At 37.6% G+C, this 15,273-nt stretch overlaps 1 protein-coding gene across 4 annotated transcripts in view; it reads right to left on the reverse strand.

Annotated features, from left to right (window-relative positions):
- Window positions 1-14,923, reverse strand: part of Mybl1 (myeloblastosis oncogene-like 1) — a 33,033-nt gene extending 18,110 nt beyond the window's left edge. For 2 of the 4 annotated variants that reach the window (NM_001290397.1, NM_008651.3), the window contains exons 1-6: window positions 14,419-14,693; window positions 7,771-7,876; window positions 7,202-7,273; window positions 4,565-4,657; window positions 2,045-2,265; window positions 120-294 (exon numbers count right to left, since the gene is read on the reverse strand). In NM_001290397.1, coding sequence (NP_001277326.1) covers window positions 120-294; window positions 2,045-2,265; window positions 4,565-4,657; window positions 7,202-7,273; window positions 7,771-7,876; window positions 14,419-14,438 — 687 coding nt within the window. In that variant the 5' untranslated portion in view covers window positions 14,439-14,693. Of the gene's footprint in view, window positions 1-119; window positions 295-2,044; window positions 2,266-4,564; window positions 4,658-7,201; window positions 7,274-7,770; window positions 7,877-14,418 lie in introns of all 4 variants that reach the window. The other 2 variants (XM_006495461.1, XM_011238349.2) reach the window with 2 other exon arrangements.
- Between the last annotated feature and the right edge of the window lie 350 nt (window positions 14,924-15,273).

The following is a 15,273-nucleotide window of genomic DNA, read 5'->3' on the forward strand; positions in this document are numbered from 1 at the left end:
CAAAACAAAATTTACTTGTCCTAAAAAAAAAAAAAAAAAAAGCCCAACCCAATCCAATAGTTCCCATATAGCAACTAAAGAACTTGTTTTTAAATAATAAAGATATTAAAAATATGTGCCTGAACAGGAATGTAAAACTGATTCTGGGTTTGCAAATGGTCCATAGTCGCACAAGGTTTGTGTTGAAGTTTTGATGAAGACCGCTCTGATTTTATTCCATCTTGTAAATAGCCCTCCTGTTCCACTTTTCTTCGCATGGTAGAATTCCAATGATTTTTGATAGAATTATCAGTCCTAAGAAATGAAAGTATATAATTTTAAAAGGGGAAAGGAATTCTACAAATTTTAGCACAAACTTGAACAAATATATAAGACTTTTTTTTTTTTTTTTGGTTTTTCGAGACAGGGTTTCTCTGTCTAGCCCTAGCTGTCCTGGAACTCACTTTGTAGACCAGGCTGGCCTCGAACTCAGAAATCCGCCTGCCTCTGCCTCCCAAGTGCTGGGATTAAAGGCGTGGGCCACCACAGCCCGGCTTATAAGACATATTTTTACAACTGGTAAAATTGAGTATTTAGTCCCTTGTGTCACCGAGGTTAAATTCTCACTGAAAGCATAGTAACACAGAAGAAAGACAAAAACAAAGAAATAAAAAACAAGATTATCATTGCAGTGGGGTTAAGTCTGGATAGGTGGACCAGAAAGATCTCTAGCCACGAGACCTCAAAGAGGAGATGAGCTGCCAGTACAAGAACAGGAAAAAAGGCAGGCGTAGGATCATCTGCCTGAAGGTAACAGATGAGGGAATTCAAGGCTAGCCTGGACAACATAGTAAGAGCCTGTCTCAAAAACAAAAAATAAAAGAAAGAGCCTCTGGATAAAAGGCATACCAAGTACAAAGGCCTTGCAACAGGAAATGGGAAAAAAAACCCAAACTGCCAAAAAACAAAAACAAAAAACAAAAAACAAAAAACAAAAAAAAAAAATCATGCTTGTTTAGTTGTCTATAATGAATGAGGCCCTGGGGTCAATCCTCAATTCCATTAAGAAGAGACAGGAAGAAAAAGAAAAGTACAAGTTACAGATTTCAAATATTCTTAACTATTTCTCAGAATATTATATTTTTAAACAATGAGTTCATCAGCTCCCTTTTTGCCCAAGGTTCTTTTTATAAAGATGAACCTAAAGCTATTTGTAGTATAAATTTCATTCTGCATAAAATATACACTTACTAGAAACCCACTCTGTTAAAGCACTAAGTGAGGTTCTACACAGAGTAAAAAGGTGCATAAAATACTGAATATATCAGAAGTTCACAGCCCAGGGATAGTAACTTGGACAAAAGAAAATATAATACTGCATCTTAATTTCCTATGAAACAAAGCATTAATGTTTCCTTTACATATTTCTAAAGTATACAAAGATTAAGGAATGCATATAAAAGCATATTAGTTACTATAAGTACTACATAGAGACTATAGCTATGAAGCATGAGGATATGTATTCTGAGTTAAGATATGAAATTGCCTAAGATAAGATCTGCAGTCCTAGTGGCTGTCAGAAGGTGTCTGAACAGTACAGTGGAGAATGCACTTAGTCACTGCTTCAGAGGAGAATACTACACTTCAGCTACATGGGCTTTCATATTCTACTCCCACAGCTTAAGAGCTAAGTTTCCGTAACATGCATTCACAAGAATTTACTTCAATCAAAGTACTTGTAGTCCCCTGGCCTTGTGCACAGTATGTGAAAGAGATCTCTAATTTAGATATCACTCCACCAGCTGTACAAGTTCTGCCTTACCAGCAATAACACATAAACATGACTTGTGGAGTAGATGAAATGTTTGCAAAGCTTAAAGGTTTTACCATTTTATTGTACAAATTATATTCTTTACCACAAAATTACAAATGTACCCAAATGGTTGCTCATAGCATGCAGACTAAACTTGAATTGTGAATAATAGAAAGGAAATACTTGAAAATATATTCAATAGTAAGGTAGTCAAGGTCATGTTGAAGCACAGAAACTTATTTATGTAAGCACCTTCCAGGAAGTAACTTAGCAATCTCGGCCCAACGGTTTCCCAGGCGCTTGTGTGCTTCATATATGATCCTGTCTTCTTCTTCTGTCCAGGAAGACTTCTTCACTTCAGGGTTCAGGTGATTGTGCCATCTTTCTCTGCACTGCTTGCCTATTCTTCCTTTTAAATGTTTTGCAATTAAAGACCACCTTTTTGGCCCATATTTCTGAACTAATTCAATAACCTAAGAAGCAAAATCAAAGATTGAAAAACTATTACTATGAAAGAATTTTAAAATGTAACTCAAACAAGTCAAGGTTGGGGTCATTACGGAACATTTTGGTTTTTCTTTTATTCCCAATACAAGGTCCTAGGTTTGATCTGAAGCACCTCAACAACAACAACAAAAAGAGAAAAAAAACTCCAAATTAAGAATTCTACTTAAGGCGTGGTGGCCAGCCTGGTCTACAGAGTGAGTTCCAGGACAGCCAAGGCTACACAGAGAAACCCTGTCTCAAAAGACCAAAAAAAGAAAACATGGATTAAATTTCAGCTATAACTATAATTCACAGAAGGTAATGTTAATAATAGCTATCCTTCAGCACTCAACGAGTTCAAAAATCAATACCCAAAATGCATCAAAAAGTTCAAGGGGCTAATTACTCATAGATAATTATTCTGAAGTAATTTGAAGTAACTGAAGTAACATTTGTACATTTGTCCTATATTTTGTTTGCTTTTAGTTTAACTAAAATTTAAAGAACAGTTCATCTCCTTGGCCCACCTACTTCGCTGCTACTCTGACCCAGTCAAGTATCACATGAATCACAAAGAATTATGCTCACTCTGTATTGGTAGATTAATTAAGTTTAACATCTATCACAATTTTCTTGAAATGTGTCTACTTGTCATATTTTTAAAAAATAAGACTTAAAGGTTAAATGTACAGCTTTGATTATTTGATTACAGCTTTTTGGTTTTTCTTTTTTGCCCAGTACTAGGTATGTTTAACAAGTGTTCTACCATGAATTATATTCCCAGCCCTTTTCTTCATTTCGATTTTTAAACAGGGTCTCACTAAGTTACCCAGGTAGGCCTTAAACTTGCCATGAATGTCCTATCTAGACCTACTGAGTAGCTAGAATTATAGACAATGTACTAGATCCAGCCATTAAATATCTTTTTAACAGAGCTCACATTGTATTTTACTTAATCATTTTTATTATTATTATTTGCATGTTTATGATTTGTAAGTATGAGTGTTAGACAAATACAAACCACAGTGACTATGTAGAAGACAGAAGACAACTGTCCTCTTCACTAGCCCCAGATCACATTTTCAAAACTTATCATCGCCCATTAAGAAAAGTCAGATCAGTCCTGAGCCACATGAAGTAACTTTTGTTTGTTTGCTCTTATGGGTATAAGGATGTCCTAATTCCACAGGCACCTTAGCAACAGGAAAGCTAAGGGTAAGAATTAAAGAGCAATTCCTAGTAGAGAGCAGATGCTTCTATTCTTCAACAACTTTTATTGCACAAATAATTGGTTTTTATTACAACCCCTCTGGAAACATGATGTCCTGATACTTGTCTAATCATGAGATTCATTACGGTCAAGAGGAAAAATTAAGAGTGATTTCCTAATATATCAAGTTATTAAATATGAAAATAAAATTAAAATTTATTTTTAATGTTAATTAAATTTTGATAGGAAACTATGCCTGACATGTTGCTAAGCCAAACTTTAAAGTATTTTTCCTTTTGTAAATGAAGCTCTCAAAAAGGACAGTACTTATTATAAATTGTCTCACTTATCCTTGCCCTAGGAGAGAAAAAGCTACATTTCAAGGCATTCAACATTCAATTCTTATGCTTATAGCCTCCAAAGAACAGAACCAACAAACTTAAAGTGTGCACTGGGGAAAATGGTTCAGTTACTGAAGTGCTTTCCTTGCAAGCATGAAAACCTGAATTCCATACCCAGAAACAACATTTTTAAAAGCCAGGCATAATGGCATATACATGCAATCCCAGCAATGGGGCAGATCCATAATGCTCACAGGCCCACCAACCTACTCCTACTTGGCAACCTTAAGACCAATGAGAGCCCCCATGTCATAAAAATAAATCCCGAATGATACTGTCTTAAGAAACACCACCAGTCCTCCAGCCTCCTCACATATGTTTGCAATACATGTATGTCCACCTCCAACCTTAGCATACACACACACACACACACACATATCATACTTTGTGTTAAACCATGTTAATAAGAAAATTAATCTAATCCATCAGTACAGTGAACATAAAGAATATGAACAAGGAGCAAGGAATGGCTCCATGGCACTTGGCATTAAACCTGATGACCAAGTTTGATCTCTAAGACCCACACAGTGGGTGGAAGGAGAGAACTAGTTCCCACAAATTATCCTTTGACCTCTACATGTGAGCTGTGGCATAAGGATAAACACACATACATGTCCCCAAACATATATACACAAATAAATAATAAATTTTTTCAAAAGAATATGAATATATTACCCTCTGATCTTCTTCCTTAGTCCAAGGACCCTTTATCAATTCTGGATTTAAAACCTTCTGCCATCGATGTTGGCACTGAAAATCAGAACGATTCTGAAAAAATTTGGACAATTTTATTGTTGACTATATATCTCCAGGAAGTAAATTAGCCCAAATTTAAGTATACCCATATGAACAAATATTAGTCAAAAAAATATTCAATATCAAACTATTATATGCAATGCTTATTTTACATGCCTAAAATCCCAATTCTGCTCTTTCAATTAATCATAGGTTTAGGCTACAAATTAAAAACAACATATTTGAAATTAAGACATGTACCTCTATACTATCCTTATAATACAGCAAGCAGCAAGACATAGTCCATAAAAAATTAATCCAGAATTGAGAAATAAATGACAGGATTAAACTATATGAAGCAGATATAAGATTTTAAGCATAGCAGCTCAATTTAGTACAAGCATCTTAAAGGCATCACTAGTCTCTATGTGGTAGTGAAAGTATATTTATAAATTATACCTTTCAAATTACCAATAAAACATGAAACACTTTCATAGAAGATATACATTATACTTCAATTAAGTAGATTAAAAATTGACACTTTAAAAAATGAACTGGGGGCCAGGCGTAGTGGCGCATGCCTTTAATCCTAGCACTTGGGAGGCAGAGGCAGGAGAATTTCTGAGTTCGAGGCCAGCCTGGTCTACAGAGTGAATTCCAGGACAGCCAGGGATACACAGAGAAACCCTGTCTCGAAAAACCAAAAAAAAAAAAAAAAATTAACTGGGGGTGAGGGGAGGGGGTTGGAGAGATGGCTCAGTGGTTAAGAGCACTGACTGTTCTTCCAGAGGTCCTGAGTTCAATTCCCATCAACCACATGGTGGCTCACAACCATCTGTAATGGGATCTAAAGCCCTCTTCTGGTGTATCTGAAGACAGCTACAGTGTACTTATATAAATAAAATAAATTTTAACCTCTAGTTTAAATCTAGTATACATAACTTCTAATTGTTTGCTTTTTTTAAAGATTTATTTATTTATTATATGTAAGTACACTGTAGCTGTCTTCAGACACCCCAGAAGAGGGCATCAGATCTCATTATGGATGGTTGTGAGCCACCATGTGGATGCTGGGATTTGAACTCAGGATCTTTAGAAGAGCAGTCAGTGCTCTTAACTGCTGAGCCATCTCTCCAGCCCTTGAGTTTGCTTTTACTGACTAAATGCTAAATGTCAGGAACTGTGCCAACCTTGTTTATATTTGTAATTCTCACAATACTATAGAAGCAAGTAGCGGAAGGCCAAAGAAGTATTTTCTCTAAATTAACAGAGCTGACATTTGAATATAATTTGCACTAACTCTATAATTTGTTTTCTCCCATTATTTCATTCTCAGTTTTCATGTTACACTGAGAGATTCTATGATTATATGAAAACAAATAAACAAACAAAAACCCAAAGGTAACCTTGTTTCTGAAACCAAAAAGAATCAACACTGAAATTTAAAATTTAGGTAATTTATCTAACAACTCACAATGCTCTTAAGAAACAAATGAGTACATGCAGAAGTACTTCATATTGCATATAAAATTATATGCCAATAATATGCGAATATTGGTATGATGAACAAGTATACTGTAAAATAATAAAAATGTAAATAGCTAGGTATGATACTTTACAACTTTAACCCTATCACTCAGGAGAAAGAGGTAAGCAGATATCTATGAGTTTGAGGCCAGCCTGATTTACATAATGACTTCCAGGCTACCCAGTAAGTAAGTAAGTACTATGTAAGACTTCATCTCAAAAAAAAAAATCAATAAAAATACCCAAAAACATATGCATTAGATAAGAAACCTAACAATTTTTTCTTGATTTTATTTGTTAGCTGTCAAAATGTTTTAATAGTAAAGTTCTTCAAAATAATTTCACATATATCACAGTTGAGGACATAGATCAATAGTAAAGTGCTTGGCTGAGTTTACAAGGCCCTAGGTTCAATTACCAACATACAAAAATCAAAATAAAATAAAACCACTTGTCACAAATATTTTTGAAGTTCTACCAAAAGTTAATGCCATTTTGTTTTATAGTAAAAGTTCTTTTAGGCCCCTGGAAAAATGCTTTACAAGTTAAGCAGCCATTATCCAAAATTTTTGAGACTAAAATTGTTTCAGATTTCAGTTTGGAGATCTGGAAATATGTACATATGCATAAAATAATATGTCCTGGGGATGGAACAGAAGTCTATAGATGAAACTCATCTATGTTTCATATCTACCTTATACACATAATCTAATAATAGTAACATTTCAGGCATACCTGGCATTTTTACTGTGATGTATTACATTAAGTCAAGTGTAAAACTGTGGCTCTAAATCAGTACTCAAAAAGTTGTAGATTTTGAAGCACTTTAGAAATTTCCAATTTTTGGATTTCAGGTACTCAGCCTGAATTGGAAAATTACTTTCTAAACCATTAACAAACAACTACAAACATACCAGAAAATAATTTAACCAGATGTTTTAAGGATGAAAACCAAACTATACAGACACATTTCTGAAAAATAGAATATATAAACTAATGGTTTAAATAAAGAAATGTTGTAACAGAAATACAACTTGACATTTCACGTACTTGAAGATGACTAGCAATTAGAGTCCAATCATCAGTTCCGTGTTGTTCAACCAACTTCTTTAACTTGTCATCCTATTGAGAGGAATAAAAATTAGAAATATTTCCTCCACCCCTGGTATGTAGATGATATTCTCATACTCTTTTTTTTTTTAAAGATTTATTTATTGATTATATGTAAGTACACTGTAGCTGTCTTCAGATACTCCAGAAGAGGGAGTCAGATCTCGTTATGGATGGTTGTGAGCCACCATGTGGTTGCTGGGATTTGAACTCTGGACCTTCGGAAGAGCAGTCGGGTGCTCTTACCCACTGAGCCATCTCACCAGCCCTATTCTCATACTCTTGAGTCATACTTGGTACTTGTTTTGAGAAGAACTAAAGTCACTATTGTACAAATTCCTCTATTACACTGTTTCAGTCAATCCCAAAATCAAACAATTGTTCATATCATTGATTTTTTAAAAAGAATGCACAACTAAGCTGATAATTTTCTCACATTGTTTTCATAATTCCTTTCGTGACTATAATACTGATAACTATGAGACTAGTCAAGCTTCCCAGGCAACTACCTCATCTCTTGTCCATTTTACTCTGTTCCAGAGTTTTTTCAGTCCTTTTTGTTGAGGTACTTCATAATCATGATCAGCATATTGAAGGTCATCATCCTCGTCCTCACTACAAAAGAATGCAATATGTAAGCTAAAGTATGCCATTTAAATTATTTAAAGCACTGAGTCTGTATATGCAGACATGACTAAAGAAGCTACTCAGAATAAACAATACAATCTCAATATTAATCAGAGTATACAAAATTAAGTCCTAAAGGGGATGACGGGAACATTAGGTGGTACTGGAATATATTGTGAAATGAAAGCAAAAAGAGACTATTTGGGAAAGGAAGGGCACCTAGGAAAAATGATGAGTAAAGGCAATTGGGGGAAGGCAAATCAGCAAGCTATAGGTTCAGTGAGAAACACTGTCTCCAAAAATAAGTTGGATTACAAGCTCAGAGCCTGAATTGTATGGGGTAAAAGGGGGGTGGGGTGAGAAAGAAGGAAGGAGGGAAGGAAGGGAAGGAGGGAGGGACATTTTAAAGAATGAAGCCTCCATGATAATGAATTAGATGATACTAAGTAGCCAGAGTAATGACCATCTGAAAACAACACTGGCAAGAATGACTGCTAAAGTTCACTATTCAACCACCTTAATATATAGAGCACATTTTAAAACTGAAGAAAGCATACTAAGAAACTGGAAGTTACCAAAGATTAACCTAAGTGTATTCTAAAATGAGAACAAGGTTCAAGTTGTAACTGTATAACCCTAAACAGACTAACTTCGCACAACTATAAGATGAATATATTACCTACCTTTAAGAAAAAGTGATTCAGCATTTTGTAAATAGATGGTCTAATATAATAGAATTCAAAATTATTTTTGCCTTACTAAATATAGTTCCTAAAAATTCATTCTGATATCAAATATCAAGTCTGAAGATTTGGCCATTCTTAATGCAATATACGAATGACTTTTAATATCTAAATGCAATATACAAATTCAATCTCACAAAAATCAAGCTCTAGATTTTATACACACATACATACATACACCCTATGTAGGAACCCCTAATTTCCTCTGACTTATCAAATCCATTTGACTAAACACATACACAGCTATAAAAAATTTTAAGGGAAAAGGATTAGTCTTCATGTGTAACTTTGCCAAAGTTCCACTTTCATATTTAACAATGAAATTATTCTACCTCTTAACAGTAGTAGTTAGAAACTACCAAGACAGATGTAATCATTTTTCAATGTCTTACAGCATTTGAAGGCATTTTTGTATTGCAGAAATCAGTGCTAGTAATATGTAATGATTTAATAAATTTGAACTTTCTACTTTTATAGTGAAATAAATAATTTCTTTTTTTTAAGATTTATTTTATTTTTTTATATGTAAGTACACTGTAGCTGTCATCAGACACCAGAAGAGGGAATCAGGTCTTGTTACAGATGGTTGTGAGCCACCATGTGGTGGCTGGGATTTGAACTCAGGACCTCTGGAAGAGCAGTTAGTGCTCTTAACCGCTGAGCCATCTCTCCAGCCCCGAAATAAATAATATCTACTCTAACATAATTAATCTAGAGAACAGCAGAAGTAATAAAATGTTACTCTAATTAAAAACTAAAAGCTCACCAATCTAGTGCTTGGTTTCCTCAGTCACTGTTACTGTTCTTATTTAGAGTCAAGAAAAATATTATTTTTTAAAAGTTGATGTTGCTGGCTTAGTTGTTGTTTTCTTTTTAGTTTTGTTTGGTTTTAAAACAATATACTACTATTTCAAGGTAGCCTTAACTTCACTATGTAACCTAGGCTGCACTGAACTAATGAACTCCCTTCCTGTCTTTAAGAGCTAGTATTACAGATGTATATATACCACCACACTTTACCAGGAAAATGTTAATTCTATAAATTTTTAATACATAAGCAAATTATTTTCAATGAAAACTGTTCTATGAGTAAATAAAGAGGATTATGAAACAACAAAAAAATATCTTAACATGTTGGGGTATTATAAGCTAATAGGATACGATAGTCATGATTTTACTTATATATCAATACACAAATTAAACTTGGTTTTTAAGATAAAACTTTTGGGGGAAATACAGACTAACAGACAACCTAATAAAGATGAATTAAACAAAGAAAAATATTGTTTACTGAAAAAGTAACCTCTAGTCTGAAATTTGAGAAATTAGAAATTTCTAGTAAAATTCCCTCAACTTGATCACATTTTTAATCCAAATTTCCTCAAGTCTCAAATATTTATCATAAAAAAAAACAAAAAACAAAAAAAACAGGCGGGTAAGATGGCTCAGCAGGTCTGCTCTTTCAAAGTACCTGAATTCAAATCTCAGCAACCACATGGTGGCCCACAACCATCAGTAATGAGATCTGATGCCCTCTCCTGGTGTGTCTGAAGACAGCAACAGTGTACTTATTTATAATAATAAATAAATCTTTGGGCCAGAGGGAGCAGGGACTGAGCGAGTGGGGTTGACCAGAGCTGGGCTGACTGGAGCAAGCAGAGATCCTAAAATTCAATTCCCAACAACCACATGAAGGCTCATAACCATTTGTACAGCTACAGTGTACTCATATACATAAAATAAATAAATAACTCTTTAAAAAAAAATAGAAGGTTGGGCTGGAGAGATGGCTCAGTGGTTAAGAGCACTGACTGAGACTGAAGGAAAGGCCACCCAGAGACTGTCCCACCTGGGGATTCATGCCAGATATAGTCACCAAACACCGACACTATTGTGGATGCTAAGAAATGCTTGCTGAAAGGAGCCTGATATAGCTGTCTCCTGAGAGGCCCTGCCAGGGCCTTACACATATAGAGTTGCAGTCAACCATTGCACTGAGTGCAGGTTCCCCAATGATGGAGGTAGAGAAAGGACTGAGGGAGCTGGAGGAGTCTGCAACCCCATAGGAAGAACAACAATATCAACCAACCAGACCCCTCCAGAGTTTCCAAGGACTAAGTCACCAACCAAGAAGTACACATAGCTCCAGCTGCATATATAGCAAAGGGTGACCTTGTCCATGCATCAATGGGAGAAGAAGTCCTTGGTCCTATGAAGGCTTGATAGATGCCCCAGTGTAGGGGAATCAAGGATGGGGAGGCAGGAGTGGTTGGGTAAATAGGTGGAGGAACACCCTCATAGAAGCAGGGGGAGGGGAGATGTGATAGGGAGTTTCTGGGAGGGGGTAACCAGGTAAGGGGTTGAACATTTGAAATGTAAATAAATTAAAAATAAATAAATTAATTAAAAAAAGAGTACTGACTGTCCTTCCAGAGGTCCTGAGTTCAATTCTCAGCAACCACATAGTGGCTCACAAACATCTGCAATGGGTTCTAATACCCTCTTCTGGTGTGTCTAAAGACAGTGACAGTGTACTCATATACATAAAATAAAAAAATCTTTAAGAAAAAAATAATACAAGGCTGGTCATAGTGGCTTATATCTGTAATTCCAATACATGGGAGACTGATTCTAGAGGATTTTTCACAAATTCAAGTCCAGCCCAGGCTACATAGTGAGACAGTGAATTTAAGACTATCCAGTACTAGTGAGTGAGCGCCTGTCTCAAAAAAAAAAAAAAGTCTTTAATTTCAGGTCAATTTAAGGTCAGGGCAACTGTATATTTAATTATTTTCAGTTCAACTGCACTCAATTTATGTTCATTTATCAAATTGATTTAACAAAGTGAAATCAGGCCACCCAGCGGTTAATATGCTGTACTGCATATAGCAAATATTGGCTTCCACCTCTAGACTGCAAACTAGCATTATCAGAGAAAGACAAAGTTTGACTTCAGATAATCAGAACCATTAATATTACAAACACTGAAATAAATACTTTTTTAAAAAAACTATATAATTATCCATAAACAAAAACAATGGATAATATTTCTAATTCTTTTAGAGAATGTTATTTTTAAACAGAACAGGATGGTCACAAAAGTCCTCAAAGATTTGGATTAAAACTATAAGCTACCTTACAGACTAAAAAGTCCAAGTCCCATATATAAACGAAAAGAAACTGAAATAGATTTTACCTGATTCCCCAAAATAATATTGCTAGTTAAAGACACAAAAAAAAAATCCTAAAAATATCCTTTATCATCCTAAAAATATTTCTTATAGTTTTGCATTCATTCACTTCAGTCATGTTTCTAGAAACAAACATGAATTTGCTACACACACACAAATACACACACCACTAAGGAAAAAACTTCCTATGTAGAACCTAGCTTTCATCTTATCATTTTAATTTAATCATTGGTCATCTTAAGTATAAATATCTTAACCTATGCCTAGTAAGTAGGCTTTGTAGCATCAGAATTATTGTGAACTTATTTCTAGGGGTTTAATTGGCCTTTAAAAGCTAAACTAGGGCAGGAAAGATGACTCAGTAGGTGTTTGCTGCCAAGCCTGTCAACCTGGGTTTGATCCTCAGGACAACTATGGCAGCAGTGAACTTCCAGATAACTGTCCTTTCATCTTTCACACCCTGGCACAACTGCATGTACACAGGCACACATGCACTCATGCATGAGCACACACATACCATAAAATGAAACTATACATAGAATATTTAAAAATCAAATACATACTGTTAATAGATATCCTAATAAGAAATAGCTGTAAATTGTATCACTAAAATCCCCATTAAATTCTAAAACTATTTTAAGTCACAAAACTACATAACCTTTTCTATATGCAAATCTTAGTGAAAAACTCTGCAGCCATTAGAAAGCTAAAAAGAACCAACATTGTTCAGTTGTTTTATATTTAGGGTAAACATTTTCTGCTTTTAGGTGTTTTTTTCCCCCAAATAACATAGAGAAAGTCTACTATATTTATGCCCATATCCTTATGCAAGATATTGCATTCACCTCAGTGTTTGTATGCTGAAGACCTTTGTTTCTCTATTATATATTGAATTCATATCTACTAAGATTCTCAGCCAAAGAAGAAAGCCCAATGAATAAGGTATTTCATCCTCAAACATTTCATTATCTTCTAATACAGGAATCATATTTAAATATATAAGAAATTTAACAGCACCTGGAACTCACTGAAGAAAACCCAAAGAAACAGACCAGAGATGGTGATCTCTCATCACACCCTCTATCTACATACTTCCAGAGAAGTGTTTCACTGCAGCACAATTACTCCAGAACTATAACTTTTTACATCATTTTTTACATCATTCTATATTGTCTCAATTAACTTACACATCATTTAAAAGCATTGTTAGACTTCAAAACTCAAAAAGCCTAAAGCAGTACTCCAGCAATCTTATCTTTAAATCTGCATCTTTTATGAAGATGGGAATGTTATGTCTTTGAAGTTGTAGATCAGCAGTTCTTACCTGCATGGTCCAGATTCCATCCCCCCAGAGATATGTGGCACCATCTGTAAACAGTTTTGGTTGTCCTGACTGTAGGAAAAAGGGCTACTGTCTTCTACTGAGTAAAGGTAAAGGTGCTGCTAAAAACCCCTACAACTACCTCATCCAAAATGATAAAAGACCAAGGTAGTGTGCCTGTGGGTGTATGCGTATATGCACACTTGTTCCACTTCAATGTTCAATCTATTCTGCAGCCACTTTATATAAAGTAATTATGTCATAATTAAATTTATGTTGATATCTGCAGAACCAACCTACATATAGAAGAATATATGAATAAAGCCAAGTATTTTATGCGTAGTTATTTTAAATCAAACTCTGCAATGAATGACTCTCAGTACTAAATTTCAGCTCAGGGAATATGACTCTTAGATTTTGAAGCTGTGTATCTAGATAAATGGAAATTCTGAGAAATACTTTTCAGGTTTCCTTAATACTGAAAATCGAGACACTAGATTTTTTTGTCATCTGATTATGCCACACAATTTAGGAGTAGCTATTACAATAGCATAAAATAAAAGTTAGGTGCATAAAGACATCCTAGCACATCTTTCTACAACAACAACATTGTGTCCTACTTGTTACAATGCCGATACAATCAGAATCAAACATGAATACTTGAGATACAAAGTAACTAAGACACATTGGTTTAGGATCAAGTTTACTCGATAGTAACAACGTAACAATGTCCTCAGAAGATACTAAGAAAAAGAAAAGCTCAGAAGAGCAGTGCGCACAAGGGAGATTTAGCGAATTCCCTTCTCAAGATTTCCCAGAACCGTGCCCGCCCAGGTTTGTCAAGGAGATCTGTTTTGATTTGGCACGATTAAGTCAGAGGAGAGAACCCCATTTCAAGTCATCCAGGCAAACACAACCGCTTCCCCTGGCGTGGCGTATCCCCTGACAGTGGGCAAACTTACCTGGCAAGAAACCTCCCTGAAAGTGGCTGTGAGAAGTTAGAAGTCTGGGCGTGAGCTGTGGGAGAATCCGTCAATGCAGCAACCTGAGCATTTGTTAGAGAGAGTCCTACACACAGTCGTCTAATAATGATGGAGTCTAATAATGATAGATGCTCTCAGGCCAGCGCGGCCGAAGCGGGTGTGGGACACCCACCGAACAGGAAAACCTATGCCCCCCAGGCTCGAGAGGGCCTAAGTGGGGACCAGCAGGAAAGGACAGAGAGCAAGAGTCGAGACAGGGCCGCTAGGCCGGGTCCGAGGGGATGGCACCCACCTGCGCGACCTCTTCGCCATCCTTCAAGTACCGCATAGGCGCGGGCTGGGCGGGGACGCGGGGTCAGCCTCCTCCAGCCTGGGGCCAATGCTCCCTCTCCGAGACCCACCCGCCGCTTCCCCAACTCCTTCCCTCAGGTGACCGAGAGCGGAAAGCAGGCCCGGTCAGGTCAGGGCCAGGCGGGACTGAGGGACAGAGGGGCGGACCAAGACCCACTGCTCCTAGCCGCGGCCGGGCCCGGCCAGGGATGCCCTGGACATGTCAGGAGGCGTGCTCCCGCCCGCCGCCGCCCCGCCCGCCGCCGCCGCCTCCGCCTCAGAGCTGCCGGCCCTGCGCCGCTCCGTCACGGGCGCCGACCCCCGCCCTCTCCCCGCAGCGAGCAGCACTGCAGCACTCGCAGCCTCCTGCAGGGTTTTGTCCGCACCGCCGAATCTCGCGCCCAGCCTCCCTCAAGAGCCGCCGTTTGAATCTGCGCACGCGGCCCCGAACCTCATTGGCTGGGGCGGCCGCGCGCAGGGGGGCGGGGGCGGGGCGGCGAGGGCGCGCGCGGCAGAGGGCGGGGCCGGCGGGGCTAGAAGCCAGGATTGGAACTCGCGGGAGTCCCGGAGCGCCGTGGAGCCGGGGGAGGGGCGGGGCGGGATGGGGGAGGCGCGAGGCCGGTTCACGGGCCGAGGTGACAGGACACGGAACGCGGGGTGAGCCACCCAGTGGGGCGCGGAGATTGCTGGGAAGGCGAGTTTCTGCGCCCCGGGTGTGTGCCGGAAGAGGCGCCGGGGCCGATCCAGCCGCCGCCACCTCCGGAGGGGTGCGGAGCGTGCCTCTGGGGCGGGGACAGTCGGGGTCCTGGGCAGGGGA

The sequence above is a fragment of the Mus musculus genome, chromosome 1 (genome assembly GCF_000001635.26).
Source record: "Mus musculus strain C57BL/6J chromosome 1, GRCm38.p6 C57BL/6J".
NCBI classification, from domain to species: Eukaryota; Metazoa; Chordata; class Mammalia; order Rodentia; family Muridae; genus Mus; species Mus musculus.